Genomic DNA, 19,444 nt, shown 5'->3' on the forward strand with positions numbered 1-19,444 from the left:
GCGTCGAGTTGCAACAATACCATGTCCCACTATGATATACCATACTGTACTATAGTATACCATACTGTACTATAGTATACTATACTGTACTATAGTATACCATACCGTACTATAGTATACCATGTCGTACTATAGTATACCATGTCGTACTATAGTATACCATACCGTACTATAGTATACCATGTCGCACAATAGTATACCATACCGTACTATAGTATACCATACTGTACTATAGTATACTATACTATAGTATACCATACCGTACTATAGTATACCATACTGTACTATAGTATACCATACCGTACTATAGTATACCATGTCCCACTATGATATACCATACTGTACTATAGTATACCATACCGTACTATAGTATACCATGTCCCATAGTATACCATACTGTACTATAGTATACCATACTGTACTATAGTATACTATACTGTACTATAGTATACCATGTCGTACTATAGTATACCATACTGTACTATAGTATACCATGTCGCACTATAGTATACCATGTCGCACTATAGTATACCATACTGTACTATAGTTTACCATACTGTACAATAGTATGCCATGTAGCACTATAGTATACCATACCGTACTATGCCATACTGTACTATAGTATAGTGCATTTAGAATAACATTTATTGAATTTACAACACTGCGGTCATACAATCAAATAATCAAAATACACAATACAATTGTGACAGTGTAATGTATTAAAACAAACAAGCAATTTGAAAAAGTAATCAGCATTAACAGCAAAAATCTAGAGTTTATTCGGAATTATTATTTTGTTGTTTATTTGTTCTATTAGAAATAAAATGCTTTTATATCGCAGGTGCCGAAAATTCAGTATTACATTATCAATGGCACAGTAACAGAATATTTGTGGGAAAAACACTGATAAAATTTAGCCAAATAGTAAATGAAACATTGAAATAAAACTTCTTTTTTACACTGATAAGTCCAAAAAGTCTATAGACTTATGATCACACTATGCATGGTATAACAAAAATAATATTTCAATTGTAAGAATAAGTTGTAACCAACTGACTTACTAATTATGCACAAAAACTAAACAGTTTTATTATTACACTTTTTTTCGTTTTTTTTACCCTTCTTATAAATCTACATCATTGTCATCATGATATGACCCTTAACCCCCAACCCCCGTGTGACCTTTGACCCTTCGTTCATAAACGCTAAGGGGTCATCTTCTTCAAAGGGGTTCGTATTTTTAGCACGTTTTGATGATGTTGGTTTATTCCTTGTACTGTGACTTTTAACCTTCACGTCGGGAAGATCAAAAAGTTCTTTTTTCGAAATTGTCCTCAAGACTGCCACCTTTTGGTGAGACCCCAATAATTCCAACTGGAAAAAAAACAAGTTATAAAATCAGCCTTTTAATATTTCTCTATTTTTGGTTAGCTTTACACTAAATCATTTTTTGTTAATGACCTCACCGAAAAAAATAGTGTCTAAACATATCATTTTAGTTGAATAAACACAATTTTTTCTTAGTTTTAATACAACTGTTATAGCCCATATATATGATATGATAGTGTTTATTTTTTACAGTTAAAACTAAAATCATTTTTAGCGTTGTCATATAGAAGAAGTGGAAGAAGTGGTAAGTAAAAAAACAATAATCACCCACAAAGTTACATATGTAGTAACTCGTAAGCATGAAGTGTATGAAACAAAACACCTTTGTTATAAAGACTGTAAAAACTTTACACTACAAATATAAAATAACATATACACACCTGAAGCAAGTAGAACAGAGGTTGTAGCTAATATTGATATCTCTTTTTTAAGCCGTCATCAGAATGTAAGGTCCCCTCCGCATTTTCCCCACTATGATTATAATTTCAAAATAAAATTAAAATAAACGGTATTTTGGTGAATTTTTTTGTGTACTATAGTTACCATGCTACTGTACTATATACTATGGTACTGTATGGCATACTATACTACATTATGGCATACTATAATACAGTATGGTATACTTTAGTACAACATGGTATACTATAGTACAGTATGGTATACTATAGTACAGTATGGCATACTATACTACATTATGGCATACTATAATACAGTATGGTATACTTTAGTACAACATGGTATACTATAGTACAGTATGGAATACTATAGTATAGAAGAGCATACTTTAGTACAACATGACAAACTATAGTACAGTATGGTATACTACAGTACAACATGTGTTACTGTAGTACATTATAGCATATTATAGTATAACATGGTATACTATAGTAGGCTACAGTATAGAATACTATAGTACAGTATGGTATACTACAGTACAACATGTGTTACTATAGTAGTTATAGCATATTATAGTATAACATGGTATATAGTAGGCTACAGTATAGAATACTATAGTACGGCATGGTATATTATAGTATAATGATATAGTAGGGTTGAGGAAGACGAGACGCATTTTCATTCTCATCACTCGTCCCATTTAATATGAAACAAAGAACATTTATAGAATTATAAAACCATATCCTCACGACTCTCATAGACCGTTGTTAATTCATTAATTGTTTAAAATACGATCAGGGTACTTAAATATTATGTGCTTAAGGTATCCCATCGTACCCCACAATACTATAACTTTAAATTAAAGCGATGTGTGTAAAGAGTTATGTCGCTAGACTTCGGTAAATATCTAGGAAAATACAACGTGGATAAAATGTCATGGTCCAGTTTGGCAACGAAAACATGTTTATAACATTATACAATCGTATCCTCACGACTCTTAAAACGTTGTTAATATTCCAATGTGCAAACGGTATGCAACTTAACTTACAGTAGTCTGCCGCCGTGACACCGATAGGTTATCAGTTCAAGACTCGTCGCTGCTACCGTTGTGGGTGTATGTGTTCTTGGGCAAGACAGTTAACAACAATTTCTCGAACCCAGTGATCACTAATAAGTTGGTTAAATTGTCTGCCATACACAAAAATATAAAAAAATCAATCAACCACGAAGTTACATACGTGGTAACTCAACAGAACACCCGTGATTTTACGATTGTCGTTTTTCGGCCACGATGAGATAAAGCAAGTTCATTCTTCATTCATTCATATACGACCAAATCGTAGCGAAATTTGTCTTTACTATGATGTTCAATGAAATAAATTAGCACTCGTAACCGTAAAATTAGCGACTATAGATCTTATACGAGCCACAATACGTGTGAAACAAATGTAACTAGTACGGTTACAAATCGTGGATGGAGGACGCATGTAATTAACTGCGTGTTAACGGCGTATGAGACAATAGAACGATTTGTAAGCTCTATAACGGCGGTCTGTTTTATTTTATACATCAACTGCATTTAATTGCGCAGTTCCTATTACCGCTTTCTGCGTGTCATTTTACTTTTATAAAGTACTGTTGAGATAAGTTTGGATACCTTTAGCTTATTCCATGTTCCCTAGTCACGTTTTTACCAAGTTTTTTTTTGGAGTGGTTAGAATACGGTTATACAATTCTGTAAAAATTTTATTTACCAAATGAGACAATAAAAGAGAAAAATATGGACCATCCTAAGATATATACCATAGAAGTTTGTATGCGTTTGTATCCAAAGTTTTTTTATCAAAAGTTTAAACTACGCAAACTAAAATGTAGACTTTTCAATTTACTACGCAAACTAAAATGTAGACTTTTCAATTTGATTTCGTTTCATGATTCTGTTATTTGTGCCACTATGCATAAAAAAATATTCTTTCAACGGCTCATCTGGTATGAAAATCATAGTGTATTTTCGGCGTTTCGTCTACCATTCGGCAAAACTTCATCAGGGAGCTATTTTATAGAGTTCATATCGCACTGGCAACGTCACGTGTGCTAAAACCGGATATATATTCAGCGAAAACAAGTTGCAGCTAACGTGGATATGCATTCATTGTATATTTACTACCAACGCGCTTACATACTTTCAAGTTGTAAAATGTCTGGGAACCTAGAACGTTGCTGTGTTTCGACTCGTCTTGTTTTAAGAGACTATATACAACGTATAGTAGGGGTAACTTAAAGGTTACTGCCAATTCTACGTTATATTTATACGCCGATGCGTTACACATTTTACAATTTGAAATATTTTTGTTTAACACTTTTAATACAAATGGTTTTTTTTGTGGTTTAGTGTTTGGATGTAAAATAGTTTTTTTTAGATAAAGTATGGTTTTTTATTATTTTTTTGTAAAGATTGTGTATCTTGTGTATAAAAAAATCGCAATTCCTTTTAATTGCTATAGTTCGTGTACAGTATATTCACCTTTGTTAAACGAATATTCCATAAATTGTCTTTATTAAGCCTAATCAACTTTTCCATTAATGTGTTTATCAAAATGTGTACATTTTAACTTTTAAAATGTACCACTTATAAACTATGCAAAGAAATATAGTTGTTAAAACTACTTCGAAACACAAAACTTGTAGGCATAGTGCAGTAACCTAACATACCCCACCCTTAAATATGCATAGACCCGCATTAATTTTTTATATTTTTAACAATTTATTTTGCTTAATATTGTTTTTAACTCTAAATTTATCAAATTTTTGCATAGGCTATAAACTTGTAACCCCCTTTATCCGTCAAAATGCGCGGTAAGCTGACCCAATAAATACTTTTACCGTTGAACGTGTGAAAAAACATCCGAAAACCCAATTAGAATACCGAGAGTCGAGTTATGCAACGTAGGTGCGTGCACTACAGCCCTAAGGCTCGAGTTACATTCTTACACTGTCGAATTCTCAACGAAAGAGTTTTAGCCTGGGGGCAATGTATCCAACTATACTGCTCGGTTCCTGTCTCGGAAAATATCACTCTGTTACGACACTGGACTTTGTAAGACATCATAATGGAAGCCGGAAAACTTATTTGCATTGCGACTTTGATTTTGGGAGCTATATGTTTCGGTAAGTTGGTATTAAAACCCGAGTTCGTATAAATATGTTTATATACGGACACTGATTAAAACAGTAAGTTATGCGCATGCTATATAAAATACCATAAGATAACTTTTATTTATCCATATGAATACAGTAACATAGATCAGATTAATTTAAATAGCGAAAAGACAGGGCTTAGCGGCAAAACGACAGTCGTTAAAACACACTTTTATATTAGGCAAAAAAACAAACTAATTCGATGTTTTCATTTTAGATTTAAAACATATTGTTTACATAAAATCTTTTCCATAATTTAAATATCGCATCGCACAGGAATCTACAAATTAGTTGCATCTTTTGTACAAAGTCTATTAAATAATTAATTAGTGTAAGGCTTTCATTACCGGTTTTCACGGTTTAAATTCACGTTCGAAACGTAAACTGTAATTAAGTAAAAGCTATAACATTTCTAATGAAATTAAACAACGGAAAATATTCTAAGACGCCAAGTTGTTAAATTATTAAAAAGTCTCGTTCAGCAAGCATGTCGGTGTATGGATATACTTGTTGTTATTAGTGATATACAGCGTGTGTTTATAATCATTTAAACTTATTTGTGCATAGGCGGTATCTTGTAAATACTATATTGTGGAATAAATGCACGTTTTTAGAGTCGTGATGATTTAATTCTGTGAATATTCTTTAGTTACTACTAAATGGGACGATAAAAGCATATACCATCTTATACCTAGCTATACGATATTAAATATTTATAAAACAATGTTTTAGTTAAACTGGTTAAAAGTAGGTCCATAGCAACTGCGCGTCATAGACTTAATATTTAGTAAACATGGCGTAATTCCTCACTAAAATAGTTGATAAATTAAACAGATAATGTTGTATGGTACGGTCAAAAATACTGTTTCATAGATAATCAGATTAAAATCTCGTTGAAGTTAATATTTACGTTCGCCAGACCAATAGGCAATTTAGATTGCTGAAGCAGATTGTGGTCGGTATGTTTTCTATAACTAAGTATACTGTAAATAACTGTAAATGCTATAGTCAAAAATAACGCATTCTACACCGAACAAAATACGCAGAGATAGATATACACGTATGTTGTATAAAGTGACATGATACAGTTTAAATCTTTAATAAGACTGCGTATAAAACCATGCAATAAACACGACTTACAAATATTGTGTTTTTCGCGTAAAAAATCTATACTCGGTGGATTGTTGGGTTATTTAAAATATACGCGAAGTTTTTCCCACGTTTTTTAATTTGTTTTAGTTTGTTTTTTAGTTGTAAGTTGTTTGCTGTTTCAAGTGCTTGTCTCGTTGCGAAAACAAACTTTGCGAAGTGTAGTAGCGAATAGAAAACGTGGGAACGGTAGTTTTCGGAAGCCGGCTTTACACTAACAAGCATAACAACTATAACGTGCAGTTCTATAGCATCTTTTACTTTGACGTTGCTCCTACTCGCTCTAATTTGTTTGTTTCTTTCCTTCTCTTCGCCCCCAGTATTTAAACTGGTATGTTTACAAATACGATACAGGGTTTAAACGACTGTGAACTTTTACAAGTAAGCCTATATCTGTACAACTTTTAAAAGAGAATTTTTAAACCAATATACCGACTTTATACTGACATTAAAATTATAAATTTAACCCAACCGAAAAATTAGAATCAGTCAAAATATATATGTCGATGTATATGACATTTCATAACGTGAGGTGCTACAACGAGACGCTTGAGCTCTGAAATTTAGTCAAACATTGGCGCAATACATTGCAGCGTACATCACATATACGCACCGCAAAGCAACGTGTTAAAACCTGATTATATCGGTCGTAAAAAACATTTGCCCTTACGAGTGTTTACAATTCCTTGTCACTTGCAAGTGACTAGCGTGTAAACAAACATGTATGAAACTTACACCGACAACCACGCATCGTCATTCTAGCTTTGCATACCCAGGTCAGTGGAGTTCGACAACGTGTTAAAAGTAGCGAAGCGATAAACAATTTGGAAATTTCCGAAACTCGACCAGATATAAGTTTATACAATAACAATTCATTAGTGACCTTTTGTCTTGCGAGAACTTGGTTTCAGAAAACGTGTATGGTCATAATTGAAAAGTTACATCAAATTTTAAAACGAACTTTAACAAAAAATTACAAGAAAAGATAACACGATTTCTCAACAGTTAATATATTAAGTAATACACGACAAATCAACTCAAACCCCTACTTTCGACAGCGAAGAGCATACCGAAATCGGTACTGTACTTTACAACTTCAACCCTATATTGTAGCTTTCCCCGAAATCGGTGCCGTTTCTACTAATTCGAAACTGACCTGTATTTTACAGCCTATTATCCACGTATTTTAGGTCGGGTACGGTATCCTGGCAAAGCCGGTAAATTGGTCAATTTAGGGTATCCGGTTATGTTATGATAACTGGTTTTACTTACCGAATTAGCACGTTGGCTACACGAAGTATAGCGATGGATAGATAACTACACGAAGTATAGCGATGGATAGATAACGGGAATTTCCTGCTGTGTGTAATAAGTTCCGTGTTTTGAAGCGAAATGAGAGAACTTGTAGGGATTCGAACATGGATGTCCAATATAATCTGGCATGAAGAAAATATGAGAGTTAAATGTGTATCGTTTGTCTGTGTATTGGAGAAAAATATACTGGAATATTTAGATTAATATAGTATATAAGTGTGTAAAGTTTCTAACAGAAAATTTCGTTGCCTGTTTTTGCTATTGGTTGTATATATAGTCGTGTGAAACAATACAATAGTCTAGATGCGCAACGAAAGTTGTGTAATCTCTTTGTGTTGCGCGAAATAAACAAGGATCACCCGAAGTGAGATGTTTCGCGTACACTGTGACGTCATAGTCGTCACACATTGTGACGAAACACGAAAGGTTCGGGATGGAATTTATTTTCCAACGAATGCAGACAAAACGACATCAAAACAGTAATGAGCAAAACTTTGAGTATGCAAATTTAATATTTGCCAAACCGGTCCAGACTTTTACACGTCGTGTTAAGATATATATTACCTTTACGTGTTGCAAAATACGTAAGCACATAATATCGGTCATAAAACTCAAGGTACCGGACGTGGACAATTAATTTCAGATGTTAAGAACACGTGATCTAAGGGGCCGCATGACGTTGCACGTTACCGTGACGTAACGTGTTATTGTGACGTAACATATACTCCTGCCCCCGGCGTAAAAGTGACGAAAAACAACGGTTGCAGAATTGCTAACGGTAGAAAACAAACAAAACGACAATTATTTAATTTAAAAGTTTTACAACCGACAGCTAATTGCAATTACGATGCTCATTGCTATTCCATATACAAAATTACTATGAATTTTCTGCTATTTTCATTACAAAGCTTATTATGTATGTGCATGAAATTATTACCCCCTGAATGAGTATCTAAAAACGACAGGCAATTATAAATAAACGAATGGACGATAACAGCAAACGTTATAGAGAAGAAAAATTACATAAGAACAAATAATAGGTTGGGTAAAATGGTACATGTTTTGGTAAACAAAGAATATTTACATAATTATATAGACGTATACCTGCGTCTCCAAAATAGCGTTGTATATGGATATGGGGTATTCTGTGGTAACGATATCTACTTTACCCCGCGGTTCTTTCTTTCATAAGTACCAAGTTATTAAAAAGTTAAAATTAAGGTTTAGAAGTCAGATATTATTCTGGATTTTAAGATTTCAAGATAAATCCTAAAATTTAGCTCTAAACGTTTATACCCTCGCTCAATTACCGGTACCCCTGGATATTGATACCATATTACGTCAGATCTGACCGCTGCACTACGCGACAGCGCCGCCGGATTGTGACGTCATAAACGAATCGCGAGTAGTGGAACTGCTCTGCCCGGCAGACATTTAGACATATACAGCACTTCGGAACAGATGCGTCAAAATCACGGTCATGGGTGACATGTATATAGGTTCAACACTATTTCATGGGTTGTAAAAGCTCGTTAAACAGACCTGCTCGGCAAAGGGCACGCAGCCTGAAAATCCAGGTGTATGCAATGCAACTTGGACGTGGTTTATAACCCCTTAAATCTAACCGGTGGGCGAACAATTTTTGGAAAAGAATTAAAATGACTCGTGGTTTGTCTGTTGAAGTAGCGAATCCTTTCGACCAGTTAAATGTAAACAGGTTTTAAACCTAAGTGTGTTTAATTACTAGTTTTATCGCTATAAATCCTGTCTTTTTGTTTTAAATATTTAATCTTCGCTACCGTAATCGAACTGACAAAAAAACTATTATTATACCGTTATAATTATTATAATTTTCCTTTTTTAGAACTTGTCCTCGGCCAAAACCAATGCCAACTGCTAGTCGAACGAAGGTGTGTATAAAATTATATTTTATTAAATGGAAAGTTGTATTATGCAAAAAATGGAATGAAAAGTTGTGTTATGCATCGTAATAGAGTAATGGGCCAACTCTGACTTAAACTCTAGTTTCCATAGGGTGCCTCGTTGTAGGACCTCACTCATATAGAATATGATATGATACGTCTAAGAGCGGCAGTAGGCTATGTTTTCAAGAGTTGAAATTTTTTTTGACATTTCAGATTAGATTGCTCTGTATCTGGTGGCGCCGAAGATTGCGAAAGAGCAGGGTGTTGCTATGACCCGCAAGATTACGCCAATACACCGAAGTGTTACTTCGCAGCTAATCGACGTGAGTGTAAAAATAGTGGAACATGAAGTGTATCAACACCATGTCTGGGCCACAGAGCCTCAAAACGAGCATGCAATCAATAGATACAACATGTGCGACTAGTTCATGTTATAACTCGATTGCGAACATGTGATGTATGAATATATATCTTGTATGTGTGTGTGGTGAATAAGAAGATACCCCTGTTGTATAACTCAACAGTGAGCATGAGATGTATAAATGCACAATGTGTGTCTGGTGTATAATAGTATAATTCAAATCTGGCGGTAGCAACATAAACATATAGTATGGTGGGGGAATATGGGACACTTTTTCATTCCATTTTCCCGTCCAATTTGGTAGTAAACAAAAAACTTTCAAAGAATTATAAAACCATATCCTTACGACTCCCAAAGACTGTTGTTAATTGTTTGAAACATGATCAGGATATTTTGCTATTATGTGTCAAAGGTGTCCTATCTTCCCCCACCCTACTATATATAAACTACAACAAATATACATGTGGTTTAAACATTAACTACTTTACCTTTAGTTCCTTCCTACTCCGAGTGGAATGAATGGACAGAATGCGGACGAACTTGTGGATCCAGTTCACAACGACGAACAAGACGGTGTCTGTATTGGGATAGAAGGGTCGCCCCAAGAGAACTCTGTCAATCTGGAAGCACTGCAGGAACACTCATAGAACAACAGGCTTGCAATAATGGAGATTGTCCTGAAGGTATAATAAATGTTAATGGTGTTAAATACATGTTTATGCGTAGCAAAGAAATATTTGTCCATTCTATTACATGAGAGTGAGGCACCCCTGATGCTGGGATGTAGGCCTCTTGGTCCCAGTTTATTCTATTCTAAAAAATGAGATCTTCAGTGAGGCACACCCGAGACCTGGGATGTAGGCTTGTTGGTCCCAGTCTATTCCATTCTATGAGAATGAGGTCTTCAGTGAGGCACACCCGAGACCTGGGATGTAGGCTTGTTGGTCCCAGTCTATTCCATTCTATGAGAATGAGGTCTTCAGTGAAGCACACCCGAGATCTGGAATGTATAGACTTAGTGGATCCAATCCAATTTTCCCCAATTAATCCAATGGTTGGGCCATATTGTTCCATTGAAGCGTAGGCTATCACTACAGTTTAAAACGCTTTTTAAAGTGCTGGCAAAATATACGCAGAGTTTTTAGGCTTAACACCTTCTTATATAGCGGAACTAAAAACTTATACAAAACAGTAAAAATACATTTATAATTTCCAGTAACACCTGGAACGTCTTGTGTTGAATTGCCCCGCCATACTGCAACTTGTCGTGCACGAACACGGGATTGTAGAAACGATACAGCAGTTGCGAGAAGATGCCCGATAACTTGTGGGTTTTGTCCTTCAGTGTCGACGACAGCAGGTAAGCTGTTTGAGATAGCCGCGGTTTAAGCCAATGCATGTGTAGGTGTTTATTACAACTGTGCATAGCAGCATAACCAATGTTTTAGTTTAAATTCGACTTACCTGGACATTTTCTCATCCGGTAAGAACTGTTGAAGATATTGGATATACTGTTAATAGTCTCCTTTGGCTTTATAATACCCATGTAAAATGGGCTACTTAGTGTGTTTAGTTTACAATGCAAATAACTGGGAATTTACACATAGGCTATTTTACAAAGAAAAACACAACTTTACTGTTAGTTTCTTGTACAATTCGTTTTTCTTATAAAAAACACATGCATCTCGTTTTTACTAGTTTTTTACTAGGTAATTTTTACAGTAATTGTGTCGAGCAACTACATACAATCGCGACAGTATTTTTAAGTCTATTTTTCAAGGTAAATCCCTTAGCCCAAGTTTCTATATTCGTTTAAGAAGCAAATAGTTCGTTTCGTTATCACGATACATTCCACAGCTTCTTGCTCGGACAGTAACCCTTTGTGCCCTGGGTTCCAACGGTTTTGTCAAAGCCTTGGGTATGTAAGAGACTTGTGCAAAGTAACATGTGACAACTGTGGCGATCAAGCAGGGGGTAATGGGCCATCAGCCTCTACAGCTTCAACAACAACTACTACGACTCCAGCACCTACAACAACGACCACCACACCCGTGCCGACAAGCCACCCGTTGCGTAAGTGTACAATACAACGCACAATACGCTATATTCCGCCAGTACACTATAGTTTTAAACATGTTAGGTAGTTCGTGTAGGGCTGGTTCAAAGATAAACACATGAAATTCGCGTTAAATTTAACTTAAAATAGCCTGTAAATGGATCCTTCATGCTTAACTGTATATAACTAATTTCTTAAAGATACGTTCGGATTTTTTAAAGATACGTTCACCAAAGCCGTTAGGTTCTACTATACTAGGCTATATCTCACCCTAAACTTTTACTTTGTTTACAGATATTTGCATTGATGAATACCCAACATGCTATCGGGTTACTGAACTTTGTAATCACCCACGACATCGAAGTGATGCATTGAAGCTATGCAGAAGAACCTGCAACTTGTGCCATCTAGGTACAACAACGACAACTACTACAACAACAACAACAACTACCACACCCACCACAACCACAACAACGACAACTTTACCTACCACAACAACTCAGTTATTAACACTTCTTACAACTCCGATGCCCACAACACTAAGAGAACTAATTACTTCGGGTAGTTAATTGTGTTTTCACTACTTCATTTGTAATGATGAATTGTCTCATTTGTTTTTTTCTTCGAAACAAAATTAGCGTGTGTCATAGGAAACGAGACTTATTGCTCCAAACCGGTAGTCCATTTTTAGTTGTCTAAATTGAAAGCCATACAGATAAACAATAGGGCAAAACGTGGGTCATTTACGATCACAAAACAAACGCCAGAGGATTTCTTTCACACCCCCAACCAACTGTCGGCAACAACCTATACTTTAACACTTGTTGCATAGGCGACGAGTGTTCGAACCTGTTGGAGGACGAGCAATGCGAAGAATGGGAATCCTACTGCGAGGAGTACGAAAACATCAGAACAGTTTGCAAATATACATGCGGATGTCCGGATTCAGGTTTGAAAGTTGCTTCACTATATTGTAGATGTGTTAAGTTATTGAATGGCACGGTGTGTATAGCTGCTACATAAGCATGGTCAGGGCTGGATTTTTGGAAAGAATTTGTGGAACTATAAGCTGATTTAGAGTAGACAGTTGTTGTAGGCCTAATCTACATTTAACTGACGACATTTCGGTTAAATATTTATCGAGCTTCTAAAACACGTTCTGTTGGGTTCCTGCTAAAAATCTATCCGTTGGTGTTCAAATACTACCGCAAGACTGTTATACCACGTATCTTACTTTTAATTGTGTAGCCTATAGCAAGATATATCTTATACTAAACTACAAGGGGACAAATAACTGTAACAACTGGCTTGTGTAACTGCAGCTTTGGGTACCATAGTTTAAATAGGAACTTCAAAACAGACAAATCACCTTAAACTTTATTTGTTCTAATAAATATTCCATTCTCCAGAAGGTAGCAGGTCGGTTCCTACACCAAGAACACAGGCAAGTACAACGACGACAACGACACAACCTACTACAACGACGACAACAACTACACAGCCTCCTACAACTACTACAACAGAAGCAACCACAACGACGGCGTTGCCTCTTATAGGTGATTTCAAATGTTCGGGTTTCGACCGTCGCGGCCGCCCATGTAAAAAGCATTTACCCCCGGCGATTTTTCCAGAGTGTACAGACGCCTGGCATTACTGCAGAGATTTGACATCCCTTTGCAACCAGCCGACCTTGTACCCAGGGGTACACAATAGTTGTAGGCGGTCGTGCAATAACTGCCCGACAAGGTAATAACTTGTCATGCATCTTGCCCTTGTAATGCACTAACACTCTGCTAGAAAAAATGCCATTTTCGCACGCGGCGTAGCCCCTAGCCTATTTTGCCAAAATTAACTGTTTTTGCTTCTGCTTGCCGCCTCTTTACTGCTTTAAACGCAAAATTAATCCTGCTTTTGCTTGCGCTAACCGACTCTTTATTGTTTTGAACGTCACGCTAATTTCTTTTCTGCGCACATGTAAATGTCCTAACAGTTTCTTTTAACATGTAGAACTGTGTCTTCTGTGAACTGGTTTAAGCATTTCTTATTCTTGCTCGAAATTAACAAAACAACCGAGTTTCTCATTAACGTCTTAAATGCTTTGTAATTATAACTTTCTTACATTTTTCTACTAATGTTTTAATACCAACTGCATGAAAAAAAATTTTTTTTGCACGAGATATTATAATACTTGTCAAACAACTAAATGAGATCTCAAGAAACCTAAAGGGCTTGTCGTGAACTCTACTCTGTTGGGGAACATACTCTGCAGCTGACTACCAATCAAATAAAACTACACAGCAATCTGCACTTCACTTATATTTCTGTTGTACACAGTCGTCATTTTTCCTGTTTTTTTCTTCGAATAAATTTGTTTTCATCATTCTAATCTCTTATTTCTGTCCAGCACTGTACAGACGCCCATACAAGGTAATATGCGGTAGTTGCTTAACACCAAGCTTGTTAGATAGAAAATAAAACCATTAACAAAATGTAGCAAACTAATATAGCATGCATGCTACAAAACGAAACCTGAAATTTTAAATAAAAATTTCAAAAAATTACAAATTGCGCAAAATGCGAAAAAAATACAAAAAAAACTAATTAAAAACTGCGAACAAACAATGAAAAAATAATATTAAAATTAGTAGTAAAACTAAAAATAACTTGGTTTTTAGCTAGCATGATAGTATATGTAGTTATAACAGAACTGGCTGTTGTTGCTTAGCAGTTAACAACAGAAAATAAACGATAATGCATGTTTTAGCATAAAACCATCTTAAAAGCAAACCCATTTTGTGGCTGTTGCAACAACAATTATTGACTAAAATGCATACAATGCCAATTAATATCAATCTTTTAAAGTTATTTTGTAGCATTTATAAACTGGGACCCATTTTAGGATTCGAATATACCAAACTGCTTAAAGCTTTTTGAAATCTTATAAATATAGATTATAAAGTATAAACTTTTCAAAACCATTGTAAAGGCATTGCCAAAAGTAGTACAACTAAATATGATGGGCAAATTTAAATCCATGTAAAACTAACAAAAAACTACAAATGTTCTAGCTACAACTGAAAGTACAACAACTTCTACAACACTACTACCTCCAGTAATTCCAACACAACAACAAACAATACCTCAAACACCACCCCCCACACCACTTTTACCAACAACAACAATACCACAAACACAACCACCTACAACAATCATTTTAGCTACAACACAACCCCCAACAACTACAAGTGTTATAAGAGATGCTTCAGCCAGAAGTCAAGGTATTTTATAAAATGAAATAATCTTCTATTAAGTAGTGTATTGGGACAAAACTTGGTAAATATTATTTAAATATAAACTAACAGAAAATCTATTCTATTTTACATGTAAGGTCCTGTATCACAGTATTTCATAGGATTTGACATTTAAGCCAGAATTGTTTTATTATCTCAACACCGAGGGTGCTACAGGCCATTTTAGTGACCAGTGGTTTTAGCGATATCCTTTAGTTACAATGCAAGCAGCTAACCACTTACCAACAGCACAAAACTATTTTAACAGATTGCACAATATGACCCTGCCACAAAACAACTCAATAGGCCTATTAAATAAAAATTTTGGCTACCGACCAAGAAGTTAGGTAGCTAGTGCTAAAGGTCTATATATGTATGTATATAAATTTTAGGTTTCATAAGAAATTCACACATACCACTTTTGTAGTTGCAGATTGTGTTGATACAATTCCGCATTGTGTTGAAAGTCTTTGTAACCATTCAACCTATGGTTCATATTATAGAGCTACATGTCCAAATACTTGTGGGGTTTGCACAGACCGGTAAGAACCTGGAAAATAATATTATTAATTGGTGCAACAAAGGGTTAATTCCCCTCTCCTCTGTGTTTTCTTAATAAGTCCTTCTCCATCAAGAGATAGCGAAAACAGTATGGTATGTTACGGGTTAGGATTCTTGGTGTTACTGTGTAAAAGGAACACATAAAAGTATTTTCAATGGACACTAACAAAAAAAATATTGGTAAAAATAATTAAGGCTAATTTACAACAATTCTGATAAAGACAAGAAGCAACAGAAGCACCTACAACAGAACCCCCAACAACAATTCCTGCAACCGACCCACCAACAGAACCCCCAACAACAGAAACAACAACAATTCCTACAACAGACCCACCAACAGAACCCCAACAACAACAACTCCTCCAACAGAAACAACGACAGAAGAACGGTCTGGACCGCCAGGTATTTTCAAGAAAACAAAAAAAAACTTATTAATAATTGTTTACGAAATTGAAATTGCTTTCAGTGATTTGCTCTGATCAATTGAACTCCTGCAAGAGATATACAAATAACACACGATGGTGCAATGTGTTTACATTCCTAAAAACTAGCTGTCCAGTTGTATGTGGGACTTGCCCACCAGGAAGTATTATAACAGGTTAGATTATTGTGGCATTAGGTGTATCATATATAGAAGACTATGTATAAAACATGGGGTATTTAATATGGTAAAGCATGGGTAATTTCTGATTTTAAATTTGTGTAAAATATGGGCTACAACATACAAGGCTGTTGAATGTAAAATATTAGGGGATAGTCTAGGGGATTTTATTATAGTTTGGGGTAAAGTTCGATGGTTGGGCACTAATGCATGCAGTGGAAAAGGAAATTAGGTGTTAAATTTTGAGCTATATAAATTTTAACTATGCCATTAAACTTAGCAATTAAACATTTGTTTATTACTTTTCAGCTCGGGTTATTCCAACAACAACCACAGCAGCAACAACAACAGTTCAAACAGGTGATTTATATAAAAACTTACGAAAACAAAAAAAATACCAAAAAAAATATAATTTCTTGTTATAATAATACCAAGTGATCAAAAATTTATAGTTAATTAGTTATCTTCAATATCTCATAGTTTTCTTCATTAATTTTCAATTTCAGGAACTCTTTGCCAAGACCAGAGCAATTTATGTTTACAATACGACTCCAACCACGCTGGGTGCCGATATGTATTAAATTTTCAAACCAATTGTCCTGTTACTTGTAACAGATGTCCACCTGGAAGCATTATATCAAGTATGTGAACTGTTTAATTGGTTTTGTGATGGTTATGTCAGAAAATACTTTGCCAAAGATTTAACTTTAGAAAGGCGCTTGAAAAATAATATATATACTATACATATTTAATAATATATTATATATATTCTTTTTCTAAACCATTTTTGAAAACAATATATATATATATATATATCATTATAATTATTTTCAACTTATTAAAACCAACTTTGCTAAAAGTAAATAATTACTCTTTTGATGTCTTACCACATGACAGATAAAATCATGAAACATCAGTATAATTGAATTTACAAATTCTACCCAAATGGTAACTTATATATTACATTATGCATGGCAGCAACAAACATAAAAAGTATGAAGGTTTAATTTTTACCCTTTAATTTTTATCAATATTTCAGATGAAATAGCAACAACAACGACGCCAGTAACATTATCTACACCTGCAGCTGCAGCAAGTAAATATTGTGGTCTAATAGGTTAACATAGGGACCTAATTGGTATAAAGGATATGCATGTCCTAGAAACAATTATGACACCCTTTGTAAATAGTCTGGGTACACATAGTAACAGTTTAATTAGTAATAACGCATCAATTAAAGACAACAACTTGAGCATATGACAAAAGGGTGCACTGTTTTTTTAAATAGACGTCTATGTCTGTAAAGATTTAAGTAGTTTTAAAATACATCTTTATATATAGGTTCAGTATGCAGAAACACCTTGAGTGTTTGTAACAATTATAATGAAGACCACCAAGCATGTACTATTGCTATAATGCAAAGAAGTTGTCCGGTTGCATGCAATACATGTCCCCCAGGCAGTGTTATATCAAGTAAGTGCATATATCTGATCCTTAGCGTGCTAAAATTGCACTGTGTTATCAAAATGAGCTTTAATAAACAAGATATTTCTAAATTTTAGGTGAAATTCCTACTCCAGCACCAGTAATAATAACAACAACACCAGCAGGTAAAACAAACTACAAAACATCTGTATGTCCATTATACTTACTTTATACTTTATGAATGAATGTAACTTACTCTATTGAACAAATAAGTGTAACTTACTTATCCTCAAATGGGGAGCAATGGCAGTCGTTATAACAAGGGTGTTCTGTTTTCATACACCTCGTGCCACTTACAAGTTACCACTTATTTTCATACTTAAGCTATAAAATATTGCATATTCTAACCTGAAGGGCCTAAAGTGTGTGAAGACGCCAGAGGCCGTATTTGCCAACGATTTTCCCCCACTAGTATACAATGCCTACAGAGCAGGCTTGCTCAACAAGGCTGCAGAAAACAGTGTGGAAAATGTACACCTGAAGACATATACCCCACAGAATGTAAGCCTTTTTAAGTACCTGCAAAACTTTAAAATGAGTTGTATTAATACACCATAGGTGCCTAGTGTATTAAAGCACACATGTTATACCTTGACAGTATCAATTATATGTGTATGCGTTACTATATATTACTATATATATTAGTTGTGATGTGCATTATTGGCTTATTAAAAAATATATTAAACAAAATATGGTATGTTAATCCTAGCACCAAACCTGAGGTGGCAGTGTAATTACACAGGAATGTGTAGCACTGCATTATTCAGACAAAAAGGCAGATTTGTTTCACAGGATTGGGTGTCTAGCTATCCCTACCTCCCCTGCCTTTTAAAAAGTTTGGCGCCTATAGTGTTAATTATTTAGTATTTTTACCACTTTAATACCATCAATAGCTAACTACATACGTAGAAGTTTTCTAACATTTCTATTATAAAAAGCAACAACTACTACAACAACTACTCCAGTAAACACTACTCCAACAACAACGACTACAACAACAACAAAACAAGGAGCATAGCAGGTACTAACACATTATAAGCATTGTAAAACCCGAAATAGTTACTTTAGGTATTAAAATACCCGTAAATACATCTTAATGACACTACATTGTAGCAGAGACGGTATTTAAACATGTTTAGACACAGACTTTGCGTTTTAGCATATTGTAAAACCCCGAAACTTTGCGTTATGTTTATGTTAAAAATAATATATCCGTAAATACATCTTAATATCACTTACTTTATTCTAGCGGGTTGCACGGACTCCGCACCTTATTGTAGTAGCCTGGCGCACTGGTGTAATGGCGATGACGAAACAAGAACACGGAATACACGACGTCTATGCCGTAACACATGCGGTTTGTGTTGAATTTGAAAGTTTAAATTTCCCGCGTTTTTTACGAAAGTAGTTGTTACTTGAATGTGGATGTTTTTTGCTGGATAACGTTTTGCATTTTTATTGTGCGGTATTTATTCCTAGTTCCGTAAATAAATTCCCTGTAAAAAAGGTGTTTTATATGTGGAAAACAGATTGAATTTCTATCGGACACGCAGGGCACAATAGTAGCAGCATCAAGCCTGGTACGCAATATCTTCTAGTCAAGCAGCATGTATTAACCACTGTGCCATAGCACCAGTACATTTCTATAATAGCTCCGTATCACTAAAATGTTAATTTAAACAGAACAGACTTAATTAATCAAAAATTTAACCACTGCAT

General features: G+C 34.9%; 1 protein-coding gene and 2 long non-coding RNA genes across 5 annotated transcripts; 1 reads left to right on the plus strand and 2 right to left on the minus strand.

Annotated features, from left to right (window-relative positions):
• Nucleotides 1-712: 712 nt before the first annotated feature.
• LOC108949553 lies at nucleotides 713-10,409 on the minus strand. 2 transcript variants are annotated; one of them, XR_003395965.1, is made up of 5 exons: nucleotides 10,221-10,358; nucleotides 7,405-7,568; nucleotides 2,834-2,973; nucleotides 1,770-1,860; nucleotides 713-1,374 (listed from the first exon to the last, which is right to left on the minus strand). It is a non-coding gene; the product is annotated as an uncharacterized LOC108949553 (long non-coding RNA). The 2 variants fall into 2 exon arrangements; XR_001974772.2 differs by lacking the exon at nucleotides 2,834-2,973 and having other exon boundaries at nucleotides 10,221-10,409.
• Nucleotides 4,842-16,237, plus strand: LOC100186041 (integumentary mucin C.1). Of its 2 annotated transcripts, XM_026834794.1 has the most exons (15): nucleotides 4,842-4,953; nucleotides 9,311-9,356; nucleotides 9,585-9,694; nucleotides 10,227-10,415; nucleotides 10,949-11,092; nucleotides 11,590-11,805; nucleotides 12,083-12,349; nucleotides 12,621-12,737; nucleotides 13,198-13,344; nucleotides 13,420-13,534; nucleotides 14,193-14,215; nucleotides 14,857-15,066; nucleotides 15,506-15,620; nucleotides 15,861-16,041; nucleotides 16,106-16,237. In XM_026834794.1, the coding sequence occupies exons 1-15, from the start codon at nucleotides 4,896-4,898 to the stop codon at nucleotides 16,106-16,108; spliced, it is 1,941 nt and encodes a 646-aa protein (XP_026690595.1). In that variant the 5' UTR covers nucleotides 4,842-4,895; the 3' UTR covers nucleotides 16,109-16,237. The 2 variants fall into 2 exon arrangements, with proteins under 2 accessions (XP_026690595.1, XP_026690594.1); XM_026834793.1 differs by having other exon boundaries at nucleotides 13,198-13,534.
• LOC113474304 lies at nucleotides 11,100-18,723 on the minus strand. The gene is made up of 4 exons (XR_003395966.1): nucleotides 18,443-18,723; nucleotides 18,074-18,252; nucleotides 15,495-15,628; nucleotides 11,100-11,222 (listed from the first exon to the last, which is right to left on the minus strand). It is a non-coding gene; the product is annotated as an uncharacterized LOC113474304 (long non-coding RNA).
• Between the last annotated feature and the right edge of the window lie 721 nt (nucleotides 18,724-19,444).

This window comes from Ciona intestinalis, chromosome 6, assembly GCF_000224145.3.
Source record: "Ciona intestinalis chromosome 6, KH, whole genome shotgun sequence".
Lineage (NCBI taxonomy): Eukaryota > Metazoa > Chordata > Ascidiacea > Phlebobranchia > Cionidae > Ciona > Ciona intestinalis.

Coding starts and splice junctions, on each gene's coding strand:
- LOC100186041 (XM_026834793.1), top strand. CDS start 4,896: ATGGAAGCCGGAAAACTTATTTGCATTGCGACTTTGATTTTGGGAGCT. Junction 11,806..12,082: donor GCCGACAAGCCACCCGTTGC/GTAAGTGTACAA, acceptor CTTTGTTTACAG/ATATTTGCATTGATGAATAC. Junction 15,621..15,860: donor TGTGGGGTTTGCACAGACCG/GTAAGAACCTGG, acceptor ATTCTGATAAAG/ACAAGAAGCAACAGAAGCAC.